Below are 13,321 nucleotides of genomic sequence, written 5' to 3' on the forward strand. Positions count from 1 at the left end.
TGGCTCCCACATCACCACCTCAGTGCTCCAAATAGATCCCAATATGTGCAGAAAAACACACTTCGTTCACCGACAAGCAGCACATTGTACTTTGTTTTTGAAACTTTAATTTTTCTCTCTCTCAAAAAGAAAAAAAATAAAAAACACTTGATATATTCCTGACCAGCAGCGGATCACAAAACACTAAATAGCAATTTAATTGGGGACAGGAATTTTCCTCCACTCTTCCCCGGGTTGAGAAAAAAAAATAAGCTAAAATGGCAGGCTTTTCTCTTTATAACAATAATTAATGTAATAAAAACATACAAAACCCTTATCTTAATATGTACAGTAATGGGCGGTGAAAGCACCTGATTATTACGTCTTGACTTCCATGTGTTCCTTTTGTGTGTATAAGGGAGGTTTTGTAGCAGCTTCTCAATGATACCTCAACCGACAGCTAATAATTAACAGAAAATAGAAAAGGTACCTTTAATCAATCAGACATCCAAGCGTAAGTGCATTCCTGTTGCAAGCTGCAAAAGCTTTGCGAGGATAAATTTTTTTTTTGTATGATAAAAGTCCTTCAAAATCTCATTAAATTTATAATTTTTTTTCCACTTAAAAAGAAAAAACACAATGTCCATATCCTGGCAGAAAAAAAAATAATATATATCATAGGAGACGATTTTGGTGGCATCAATGGTCAGTAAAGAACATGTGATAAATAAAAAACCCGCACGTGGCAGCTTCATACGACAGCACAATGGCGATGAGAGCTGGATGAAGTAAGGAAGGCACCCACAATGGTACAATCCAAGGGTAGAAGAGTGGTCAACCAGCAGGTGCCCTGGGTGATGACACTGCCCACAACGTTGTGACAAGTGAGGTCTGTCTTCCTTGCCGATCTCCCTTGATCCTTTGAGTCATGCATGGCACATTCATATATATATATATATATTTATTTATATTTTTTGTCTTTTATTTTTCTCCCCAATGATGTGCAGGAAGTAACAGAAATGGGTGGTCGTTTTCTTCTCCTTTTTTCTCTTTGTTCCTCCCAGTGAAAAATATTAAATATCAAGATAATAAAATAGATATTTCTATACTGTACGTTCAGACCTAGTGCAAGAGGAAGGGGGCGTCACCTAGGATGGCCTTTGAAATAACCCCTAGACCACGGCGAGGGGGGCAAAACAAGGCACTTCCTAAAGTGTTCAAGTTCGGCTTGTAACCTCTCCCTGTCAGAGGCCACTTTCTGCTTCTGGCTCATCAGATCCTATGTGGAATAGAAAAAAAATCACATGTTACAATCATCACAGCATAATAGTATACAAGGTTAGAAAATGACACAGGTTCATCAAGTCCAAACTATAAGAATTACATAAATGTTTTATCCCCATAACTTGTGATATTTTTGCTCTCCAGAAAGGTATCCAGGCCTCTCTTGAACATGTAAAAAGAATCTGCCCAAGCAACCTGATCACCTCTCCTCTAGGCTTAGAGGATACCCCCTTGTAATGGCCACAGATTTGGGTATAAGTACGGGCAGTACAAGGATCTCTCCAATGTAATTAGGTCTCCCCAAAGCTGTCTTTTTTCTAAGATAAATAATCTCAAATTTAGTAATCGTATTTAGTCGTATTCTAGTCCCCCCCATTCCCCTAATAATCTTGGGTTCTGTCCGTTTCAGTTCTTCTATGTCCTTTTTATACACTGGTGTCCAAACTATTGAAATCACTGGTCACACCACATATGGAATATTGTGTACAAAGGAAAAACTTATGTCCTTATCATGAGAATCTATTCCTCTTTCTGATACATCCCATAAATTGTATTTGCTTTACTAGCAGCTGCCTGGCTCTGGTCGCTAAAATTTACCATCCTCCAATACCCAAAGTCTTTTTCAGATGAAGTTTTACCAAGTAATTGATTAGAACATAATTGTAGTGGCCCAAGGGCATAACCTTACATTTATCTAAATTAAACCTCATCAACCATTTCTCTGCCCACTCCTCAAAGCTTCCACAAATCCCTCTGTAATGCTATACTATCGGCCTCAGTATTAATTACTTTCACAGAGTTTAGTATAATTTGCAAATATTGAAACTCTACTGTGTAAATCCAATACAAGGTCATTAATAAAAATATTAAAAATAAGCGTCCCCAATACTGACCTATGTGGCACTGGTAACATCAATTCAATCTAAGAACTTCCAATTGATGATGGCTCTCCGTTTCCTATATCTAAGCCGATTGCTTACTCAAATGCACAGATCTTCCCCCTAGTCCCAGTAGTCTCATTTTATGTACCAACCATTTATCTGGCACTGTATCAAATGCCTTGTACAATAAGCCATCCTACATGACCACTAGCAGCTTCTATATAATATACAGTATATCCCATCTCAAAAAGGGATTGTCAGAGGTCTCATTTGCTGGGATTGGAGTGAATATTGTCACTTCTTCATATTGTTCATCCCCAGAGTCATGGCAATCACTTTGGACAGTTATCAGGGGGCATACTTACCGCCATGCGGTGTGATATCTGTTCGGCCGTCAGACTCAGGTTATAGTGCTGAGCTTCTAGTCGCTTGCACTGTGTCTCTAGAACTTGGCGTTCAAGGTTTTGTTCTGAAAATAAATGAATATTCATTTAAAAAAAAAAAATACAAAAGCAATTATTGATCCCTTGTCACCTTGACACTACACGCTTTCCCATAAAAGAGTCTGCCTACCTTCTATGTGTTCTTGATAAGCTTCAAATATTGCCTCTATTCCCTGCCACTTTAGTCTTGGTGGTTCATCCACTTCATCCTCTTCTTCCTCCTCCTCTTCATCAGAAGTCTCTTGCCCTGAGGTTGTATCAGGATGTTGCATCACCCGCACCACCACCGACTGCCCAGGGCCCTGCTGTCCATTCTGGTGTAAGGCCGGGGGCCGGCTGGATTGCTGCAGCTCAGGAATGTTATAGTGGACAGAGGCATCTGGTTTGTGGTTTTGTTCAGCACAATTCAAGGCCGATACTCCTAGCAAAATAAGAAAAAAATGTTATTTCAAAAGGTCTGAACACCTGTGATGGTTATTGCATTGCTATATAAAGGATTATTATTTCAAGGATTATTTCAGTCCATTTTGCAATTGCCGAGAAATACCTAGTTTAATCCTTATGCTAATGAGGCAGTTGGTGCACCAATGTTGTATCCTTAACATCTGGAGCACGGCTATCCCTGCCTACTCCGTAAGATAGGGTCAGGCAGTAGGTGTTCTCCTTATGTAGAGATTGCCAATTAAGGCCACCTGAAAGGCTTGTGGAGACTTAAAGCAATAGATGCTCCACTAGGGAATTCTGGGAAGTATGCAAATACATTTTTCAAGGTGTTTATTTGAAAACAATACCTCCTTTTGCTACCTTGAAAGGCAGCCCCCTTAACACCAAGTATGACCTACTTGACAGATGGGAGTCTGTTCCTTCTGGAATAGATATATTGGTTTGGCTCAATCCTACATCATGTTTTTAGACTTCTTGTAGGTCATAAGTGGTGTTAAGGGGGCTGCCTTTCAAGGTAGCAAAAGGAGGCATTGTTTTCCATTTAACACGTATTTGCATACTTCCCAGTACTCGGTAAGATAAGCATGCTCCTTGTGAGAACCATGGGGCGACAATAGAAATACGTATGAGAATAGCAGTGCTCCAGGAGGACATTGAGCATACGAGTTAAACTGAAAATATCTTGGAAAGGGCATAGTGAACACAAATAATAAAAGGTGAGTTGAGGATCACAGTCCATTTTTCTACAACATGCTGCCAGCAGATTACAAAACTAGGTGGAGGTGATAGATTCCCTTTAAATTGTCTGAAAAAACTTGCAGTGTAAGCAGTTTATTATAAGGGTATAATCAATATAGTCAAAAAGGGTTCCAGTCTTCTTAACCCCTCAAATTGTGTGATCGGCAATCCAGGCAGGGCTCCCACAGTATGCCGTGTGTCATCATTATGGGGACTTCCACCTTTGATGCAATACTACAGGATACAAATTTAAAGTGGTATTCTTGGCTGACATGGGGAAACGCAGCTCTTTTCACAAAGTTTGTAGAAACCAAAAGTGACATTCTGCTACTTCTGGCGAGGTACAATTTTTCACAAATAGACTCCTAAATATACTACAATGTGTACACATTACTGCAGCCGTGACTGCATGTTACTGTAATTATACAGCGTGTAGATTTTTGGCTTGTGCCATTGGGAGACATTGTGCAGTCACCTCTTACCTTTGTGCTTCTGTAAAGCCTTCTGGGTGGACTGTAATACAGATTCATGGAACTGATGAGCAAATTCCTCTGCTATGAACGGCTCCCAGGACTTGCTCCTCCCGTTCACACTCTGAGACGCTTGTACAGGATTCTCTTTGGCTGGGTGCCCTCGAACAATATTAAGGATGCTTAGGCTCTTTTTTGCAGGAAGAACAGCAGCAGCTGCAGTCTCATTCTGCCTGGCTTTTTCTGTGCTTACAATATTGGCAGAGGGGGTAGGTACTGGAACTGGCAAGGTGGCTACCCTATCGAAGAGTTTTGGTTGCTCTGGACGAACGAGTTCAGGAGGCTTCTTAGGTTCTGCTGCTGCAACAGTGCATGAGGTGGAGGGGACAGGAGACGATACTTCTGGCTGCAACAAGGGCTGAGCTATGGTCTGGTCCTCAGGGGGTCCACCTGGAGATAAAGACAAGGTTAATGTACAGAATCACATTCAGAAACAAAACAGTAAGAAAAAAGTGGGGTTTTTTGGTCCTTCTTTACATTGACCTGTTTGAATGTTCATATGAATGATATTAGGATGACAATGAGTTAATTTCTACAGATCTGAATTGGAAAATATCAATTTACACAGTATATGACTTTTTATTGTCCAAATGTCATTTTTGCATTTCACACATTAGGGTATTTTTCAATGAGGAAACTTACAAGATATCTATTGGAGCCTGTTCATCAGCCATAGCATTTTATAGAAGTGTCCTTTCCTTCTCTTGCTTTACACTGTGGGGTATCGTGAGTAACCTTTTTTTTCCCACCATCACCAGGACATCTTAAGATAACATGAGTCAAGAATGAATGCAAAGGAGCACATATCAGCTTGCAGAAATATAGGGTTTTGGGTCATCAGGAATGTAATTTTAAGTTTGTGGCAGGTTCCAATAGACTTTGCTATGCAGATTAAAAAAAAATGCCTTAGTAGTAGCACCATTTTGAATACTGCCACTTTATAAAACGTTATTTCACATTACCTGGCTCCCTGCTAGCAGCCTCTTCCCGTCATGTGCAGGGGGTGGGCTGGAGAAGAGGAAGAGTTCATTAGGAGACTTCCCACACACTGCTGGCAGGGGAGCCAGGTAAAGTGAAATAAAGTGTTATAAAGTAGGGCAGCGTTCAGAATGCTTACTAACGCATTTTTTTTTTTAAAATAGTGCGTAGCAAACGCTATTGGAACTATCTAAAAATGACATTCCTGGTGACAGGTTTGCTTTAAGTTTCTGCAGAATTAGGCTGCCATTCAGTGGTCTGGAAGAGTAATGTGACCACCTCCAAGGAAAATCACAACCTAGATTGTGCTCCTAAAAAAACCCTAAAGATTCAAAAAGGGAGACTATTTGCTATATCTCTTTCACTGAAGTAACCAAGCAACAAATCCAAATGATGAAAGTGAATTTAAAAGTTGTAAACCTTAAGCCAACAAAAACAAAATAAATATTAGTGGGATCTATAGTTGGGGGGTTGCTACGCCTGGGAAGAAAACAAAGCACAATAATAAAGGCACAATAGAATGATGCTGGTCGGTTCACCTTATTATAATGGATTTCTTTATGTCTTACCTGTGGGCAGTGGAGAGCTGTCACGGCATGAAGCTGGCGGGGGATTCTTCACCGCCTCAGGCACTGCGTTCCTCTGTTTAATTGCTTCCAGAATTTCAACCAGTTTCTCCTTGTCTGCCAAGATAAGACAGACTGTTTTTATTCAGTAACAGATTACACCATCTCCTACGTGGTTTCCCCTCTGTTTACGGAGAACATGTGGAGAAGCTCTGTCATCACTTCAGTCTGTGTTCTCCAGAGGGCTGTGCTGCCAGCAGGATTATACAACACGACCATTCCAAGGGGATGTTCACTTCTCAACATCTAACATCATTTTAAGAAGTTTAGCCAAATCTTACTTTATTTTCAGTCATGTTTTTGAACTGGTCTTTTCATTACATTGCAGAAAATATTCAGATCCCAGTTAAGCTGTTGGGGAGTGTCAGCTTTGTGTAAAAATTATGTAACAAGAGGCCAGCTATTTATCTACACCTCCTACTTCTATAACACAATGTCCTAAGAGCTTAGATAAAGGTGGCCTTCCATATAGATGTGGAACCAGACTGACAACAGAGCCAGCCAGCGACTATGTGCTGGGGTATCCCGACTGTTCCCCAAAAGATGAGAATGCTGTAATAGAAGGATTGGGCATGTTTGAATTCAGCACATCTTTTACTTTATTAATCACAAGAGATAAGTTGTCACCTGGTGTCTACAAGTGGCTTATTCATAGACCACCACAATCGTGTACAAGGGAAGGAAGTTTATAGCTTTTTCCCCCCAAGAACCACCAATAAAAAATGGGCAAGCTTTATTCTCACCTCTCCTCTGCTCCACGCTCACATGTGATAGATCAAAGAAAGTCAGAAACTTTTTCTTCTCTTCAAGGTTGGGGCTGTTATTGAGCTCATCTGGGCTGAACCTTGTAGACAGTGGGGAGTGTGGTGATGGGGTTTGTCTTTTGGTTTGGACTGGAGGCGATGGACTCCTTTCCCTCAACATTCGCCTCCTCTTCCTTCTTTTCTGCTGTAGAATTCGTTCCTTTTCTTGTTGAGTAGTGAGACCAAAGATTTGAAGGAACTCCAGTTTCTAAACATAAATACAAATACCATAAAAGAACTGCTTGGACGAATAATGTATAGGAGATGGAGTATGTAATCAACAGGACAGAATCGTTCCTACCTCAGATGATGTATCCAGTTTGAGTGGCGGCTGTTCAGCTACTCGACGGAGATGTGCCCTGACTTCCTCCTCATCGCTCTCATCGTAGGAGTCATCGAGATCATAATAGTAACCTAACATGAAAAGATCAGGCCATTTTACTTATGCAAGACCTCAGCATAGGAGGGCAATTTCTTAGTCAAGTTATTTTACAGTTTAGAAGGGCAAAGCAGACAACAGAAAAATACTAAATGTAATGTTAAAGATTAACTCAAGGAAGACACCTCAATAATTGTGTGTTCGTAAAATCCAAGTGATTGACAATTTTTAATATATTTGTGATTCAGAGGATACAGCAATCTGCATTAAATTGTGCTGATCTCCAGCCACTCAATCCTTCTCCTTTGGGAACATGTAGACTAAATTGTTACTACTACCATTTTAGAGTTGGCAAAACTTGTTGTTGGCTAATAAGTAGGCCTCTCAAACCCCATACACACATGCATGTTTATGGAGAGGGGGAAAAAGGGCATTTTAAAATCCAGCTTTCGGATTAACCCGCCATCTGCCGTCCTGTGTAGAGTTGACTACATGATGGCATCTGCTACAGATTTTGTACTTTATGTGCCTTATGTAACATTAGTAATTGTATAATCTTCCTGGCAGGCCAGAACTAGCTACGATTAAGGACCAGTTACTATCCAAAATGCATCAGTGTTTTATTCAGGTTTTTAATAACTGGATTTACCGATGGGTTGGGTGTTCACCTTTTTTTTTTTTCAGGTTTTTAATGGATTTGCGGAAAAAAAATTAATGTCAAATTGAAATTCATTTAGGGGCATTTTTTTTGTATAGTTTTATAAATTGGAGGAAATATTACCCATTGAAACTTTTTTTTTTTTTTTTAATATTTGCCACTGTTGGTAGCTTCAGTAGTGTGTCAATACACACAAAACAGCTGACAGGAGAAAAAAGCAGGAGCCAACCTCATCTCCTCTGCTAAAGAGGTAAACAGGACTTGTAATGACAGTACATTGGGGTAGGACATTGCACTGTTTAAATGTGCCTGCCTTGGTCTACAAGAAACACGTAGAATATACTAGGTTTTCAAATTCTTCTGCTTGCAGGACCCTCAACCTCCCCCAATCATGAAAGCTCCTTTACCATGTAAAAATCATCTATGTTCTGTCCCTTGCATTTATACAACACACAGATTATGCTGCCAATGGTGGTCACAAAATACCTACCCAGCTCTGGGTTCTGTCTATCATTGCGTCTAACACATCTGCAGTGTTCCTGAGCCGTGAACTGAAAACTTTTTTCTTTGTTTTCTAGACCAGAGCTTTTTTTTAGTTTTTTTTTTTTTGCTGGTTTAGAATGCCCTAGAACAGTGATGGCGAACCTTTTAGGTACCGAGTGCCGAAACTACAAACAAAAACCATATATTTTTAACAAAGGTCAATTTAAAGTAACAGGTTTCAAACGTATTGGTGCCCTGAGGACACCAATACAGGAGAAAGAAGGAGAAATTTGTATTATTATTGTAGTTTCCCTCTAATGTCCCCTTAACAGGATGAATCACAGGTCCGGAGAAGGGGCTACAATGATAATCCACCTCTGTAACACCTCCTTGATTCAGGTCTTGAGTCCTGAATGGTGACCTTTGTGCTGGGTGATGGCCTGAGTGCCCAAAGAGAGGGCTCTGAGTGCCACCTCTGGCACCCGTGCCATAGGTTCGCCACCACTGCCCTAGAATGTCCAAACAGTGGACAGTGGCGAATTAGGGCTTACCTTTCTCTCGGGCTTCTTTCCGCCTTCTCTCTTCAAGATCCAGTTTACTAACCAGCCTGCGATGCTGCTGTAGAAACTCATCATATATGTACATTGGGTCAAGCATTCTTGTAGGGGGAGTTCTGTGAGACAAGCTTGGCTTGTGTAGGAGTGTGGTCTCTGCCGTTTGGCCAGCCTGCTGCAGGGAACTCCTCTGCTGGTTTAGAAAGGACTGTGTTGACTTTTCAAGTTCAGCTAGAAAAGGGGCATGAGAATAACCAGCATGATCCAAAGAGGATTCTCTGATAGCTTGGTACTTTTCAGACTGTTCTTTTCTCCGCTGTAGTTCTTCCTCCTCTACTGGCTGCTTCTCAAAACTGTATGGTCGCTCTACTTTCACAGGAAGTAACATTTGTCGGCTATGCTCATAGCTAGTGGTCGTCTGGTTATGGATAGAGGACGCTTCCTGACTTCGCCGTGACTCTGAGGGGGTGTCCATGAGTGAAACTGGGTTCCAAAGTGAAGTTGGAACAGAATGTTGGGTTTTTGGTGAAATGAGGGGTGGTGGACCTCCGAAATGCTGCATTGGCTCCCGAATGTTCCCTTCGTTACGGGCAGGCAGAACCCTAAACAGGAATGGTTGAATAAAGAATAATAATATTTTGAAATAAGATATATTACAAGAGACTACACATACATTTCTCTGGAACAAAAGTTAACCTACCTGAGGTTTTCGGGCCTAGGCTCAGGCTCTTGTTGACCAACAGGTCGCCCAGTAATGTCCAGCTGCTGTTCTAGTACTTGCTGCCGAAATTCTGAAACTTGGTACTGACGGTCCTCCTTCTCTTGCCGTAGACGTCTTTGCCGGGCTAGCCACTTCTCCTCCTCTTGTGTTCTTTGAGCCAAAAGAGTAGCTGCTGCTGAGCTACTTGTTGGAGGGAAAACACTATGGCTAGATATCAGACTGGGCACAGAGTGGTGCGTGGAAGGAGGTTGGTGCATTTGGTGTTGGACTGGCTTTGGAGTCTGTACAGATGGTTCTTTTAACTTTTCTGTAAGAGCAAATAAGTTGAAAAGTGTAACCATTCCCTCCTGTAGTATGCTAGCATTAGTCTACATGTATACAGGTAAATGCTGAGTCACACTAAATATATAACAAATAAATTACCAGATCTGGCTGAAGCAAGCTGGTCAACTGGCTTTATCCGATCTTCTTGGTGCATTCGGAGAGGGTGGACCTCCGTTTCTGATAGATACTGGCTTTCTAGGCTTTTCATGAGGCTGGCCTCCTTCTCTCTTGTGCGTTCTCTTTGCCTTTCAAGTTCCCGTTCCCTTTCTCTCTCCTTCTCTCTTTCCATCTCTTTTTTTTCCCGCTCCCTTTCTCGTTCCCGTTCTTTCTCTCGTTCCCGGTCAGCCTCTCTTTCTTTCTCTCGCTCCCTTTCTCGCTCTCTTTCCCTTTCCCGTTCACGTCTCAGTTCTTCATCAATTTGAAGTCTGCAAAATGAAAATGTGTTATTTTGTGCAAAGCTACAGAATGGTTGTTTAATAGCAACAAGGGACACAATCTTTGTTCTAGTTTGCTGCATGTATACTCAGATGAGATATACTGGAGCTGGTTCAGAGCAGTAGGTCAATTCTTACATGTTTAAAAGAATCCATGAAAAAATGAGAACTGATTGACTGATGCAAACAATCTCTTTCTCCCCATTTAGGAATTGCCTAGACCAGGGGCAGACAAAGTGTTTCATAGGTCCTGGACTGCAATTTGTTTATACATTATCCTGCTCTTTAAGTACGGGCTCATGGGTTGTAGGTTTTGCTACCAAAGTACATGACTGTAAATGCCCACAAAGGACATTTTGTAATACACTTTTGCCTGACCTAGAAGCAATTCTGAATAATTGCCTCAAAACATATTTTTAGTTTGGTCACATTAACCATAAAAATGTCACAATATATATGTAAAACATAATCCATAATGTTTCTGTAGCCAATGATGTGCAAATTAGGTGGATTATGCAAGCACTGATTCTCTTTACCTCTCGGCTGTAATGCGCTCAGATTGTAACGCAGACAGTGAGGAATGGGCAAGATCTGCAGGGTATCTGACCCCTGACAAGTGCAGGTGCATGGCTGAAGGGTGAAGAGGAGGGAGAGATCCAGGGCTGTGGATGGGGTAAAAGGGAGACCTCAGTGCAGATAAACAGTATGAATCTTCCATTCTGCAAGAAAAGAACAAGGATGTTAATACCAGTCAAATGCAAACCAAAGTCTACTGACCAGTCACTGATATGTATATATTCACCTGAATGCTGGGTGAGTAAAAGTGTGATGGGCCAAGTAGCTGTTGTGATAATATGCTGCCGCAGCAGGGTCCAGTCCGATGTGGGGCAGAGAGGGCATGCGGAGGTCCTCAGCCGTGTGATATGGACGGAAGCTGCGTAAATATTCCTCAGTAACTGTGCTCGGAGGGACCACATGATGCATGGGCCGCTGCAGGCTGTGAATAAAAGTAGAAACAATTGCATTAATCATTAAAGGGCATTTGCCAATACAAATCTATTCACCATGGCTAAGGAAAAATGTAATTTGTTTGATATTTCATGGATTATCCGGTTTGTTAGGTTCTACTTCATATCTTGTACAGATGCCGTAAGTGTCTGGGGGAAGGTGTATGGATCCGAACTTACGTTTCCATTCTGGATAAAATCGTAGAATTCGCTAGAATTAAACATACAAAGGTGACAACACAGAAAAATGGGTGCTGGACAGTAAATAAAATGGTTCTCTCGACATCAAATAAGTGGCTTCATGCTGAACATCCACACAATGCAAAAGATATTATAAAACAAAGGGTATCTGTAATTTGGTACAGTGCAAACCTCAATAAAAAAAACACAAAAAAACATTTATATGTTTATACAGTAGCATGTGGTATTCACAAGTCATAAGCAGGAAAGTTACCTTCAAATGACCAAATGGAACAGAGAGAACACTGCCCCGACACATCTTTCAGTGATCTAACATGTGGGGCACAACCCGGAACCACGACTTGACATAACGATCCACATTATGGGGTGGGTGCTGGGCAGCGTTCTCTCTCCGTTCCATTTGGTCATTAAGAGGTAACTATACTGGTTACGACTTTTTTTTTTTCATTGAGTCTTGCACTGTGCCAAGTTACAGATACCCTTTGATACCATATGGTTGCGACGTGTATGGAAGTTTAGTCTGTAGCCAATTATTTGATGTGGAGGGAACCATTTTATCTGCTGTTCAGCACCCATTCTTCTCTATGTTGTCACCTTGATATGTGTATTTTTAATGATATGCAATAAAAATGGTACTTTTTACAGGTATATGGCTGGAAGTCTCATATTTTTGCTCTTTATTGGCTATTTAGCAGGGCTATTGACCACTTCATATGCCATTGCTTCTTTAAAATAGTTCCCTGCATATATGCCTGGGTGGATGCTTGAAAATGGCTACATAGAGATAGCTGAAACGTTGTATCTTTTCCACTGGTGAAATAAATATCACTATTCAATTTGGAGTGCTGCTTCCCTGTTGTTGGATTCCTGAACAAAAAGGGTTTTTTTGAGCCAGATTCCCTGAAGCTTGTACCCACACGGATCCCAATCCAGATTATCACAGTGACACTCCATTAACTTGTTTGTTACTTTGGGTGGATACTAATGCATAATCTTTTTATGCAGCACATCTGGTCGCTATGAGCAGCAGTGGATTGCGGTGGATATGTTCACTAACTCACTTTAAGGGTTGAAAGCGGGAATCCTGGACGACAGAGCTTGGTGGTATGGCAAAGGCATATGTGCTTCCCAGTAGGTGTGAGGGTACAGCAGGGTTGCCAGTCTTCTCAGAGGGCAGCTGGGATTCTGCAATCAATCTCTCTCTGTTGATACTGTTTGTCCTGGAAGAGTTGTCCGGCTGCTGTAGAGAAGCAAACACACGTTATTCACTTCTGAGAAATAGTCTATTATATTTGGGGAATTGTAGATGTGGTATGTATAAGTAGTGGGGAGAAATCCAAAGCCACGTGAAGGTAGAGGATTTCATGACTGAATAATAACATTAAGAATCTTGATAAAGGGATTACTGATCATTCCTTTACCTCCTGTAATACAAAACACTAGTACATACAATATTAATAAAACTTAAATAACACACCACCCCTGTGATTTCCAGTAAAATGTTACATTTTTACTCTGAGCTTGTGAACGCACTGTAATACTGATAAGTAATGAGGTAACTCATCTCTCCTTATAGCGTAGATATGCTCTTATAATAGGCAGGCAATTTGTTTCACCTCGGATAAGTCCATTGTGCTAAAAAGGTGAAACTTCCTAGAATGCAAATCACTAATTGTCTTCAGACACTGGGAATACAGAAAGCCTGCAAAATAGTGAGTACAACTCTGGCTGGAACTTACAACCAGTAGAAGTTAATTACCAGTATTATAACAAAGATTTAGTCATCATTGATATGTTCTTTCTGTATGTAAAATCTGTTACTAGAAGACAATCTGTAGCTGCATTTATAATAGC

At 41.0% G+C, this 13,321-nt stretch overlaps 1 protein-coding gene across 9 annotated transcripts in view; it reads right to left on the bottom strand.

The window, feature by feature from the left end:
* Positions 1–446: 446 nt before the first annotated feature.
* Positions 447–13,321, bottom strand: part of GSE1 (Gse1 coiled-coil protein) — a 247,628-nt gene continuing 234,753 nt past the window's right edge. For 8 of the 9 annotated variants that reach the window (XM_072117061.1, XM_072117064.1, XM_072117067.1 and 5 more), the window contains 13 exons: positions 12,529–12,707; positions 11,062–11,256; positions 10,796–10,978; positions 9,925–10,250; positions 9,481–9,808; positions 8,778–9,382; positions 7,008–7,120; positions 6,647–6,914; positions 5,847–5,960; positions 4,252–4,689; positions 2,718–3,008; positions 2,510–2,613; positions 447–1,258 (listed from right to left, as the gene is read on the bottom strand). In XM_072117061.1, the coding sequence (XP_071973162.1) occupies positions 1,124–1,258; positions 2,510–2,613; positions 2,718–3,008; positions 4,252–4,689; positions 5,847–5,960; positions 6,647–6,914; positions 7,008–7,120; positions 8,778–9,382; positions 9,481–9,808; positions 9,925–10,250; positions 10,796–10,978; positions 11,062–11,256; positions 12,529–12,707 (3,279 nt within the window). In that variant the 3' untranslated portion in view covers positions 447–1,123. The remainder of the gene's footprint in view (positions 1,259–2,509; positions 2,614–2,717; positions 3,009–4,251; positions 4,690–5,846; positions 5,961–6,646; positions 6,915–7,007; positions 7,121–8,777; positions 9,383–9,480; positions 9,809–9,924; positions 10,251–10,795; positions 10,979–11,061; positions 11,257–12,528; positions 12,708–13,321) is intronic. The other variant, XM_072117063.1, reaches the window with a different exon arrangement.

Source organism: Engystomops pustulosus, chromosome 7 (assembly GCF_040894005.1).
Source record: "Engystomops pustulosus chromosome 7, aEngPut4.maternal, whole genome shotgun sequence".
NCBI classification, from domain to species: Eukaryota; Metazoa; Chordata; class Amphibia; order Anura; family Leptodactylidae; genus Engystomops; species Engystomops pustulosus.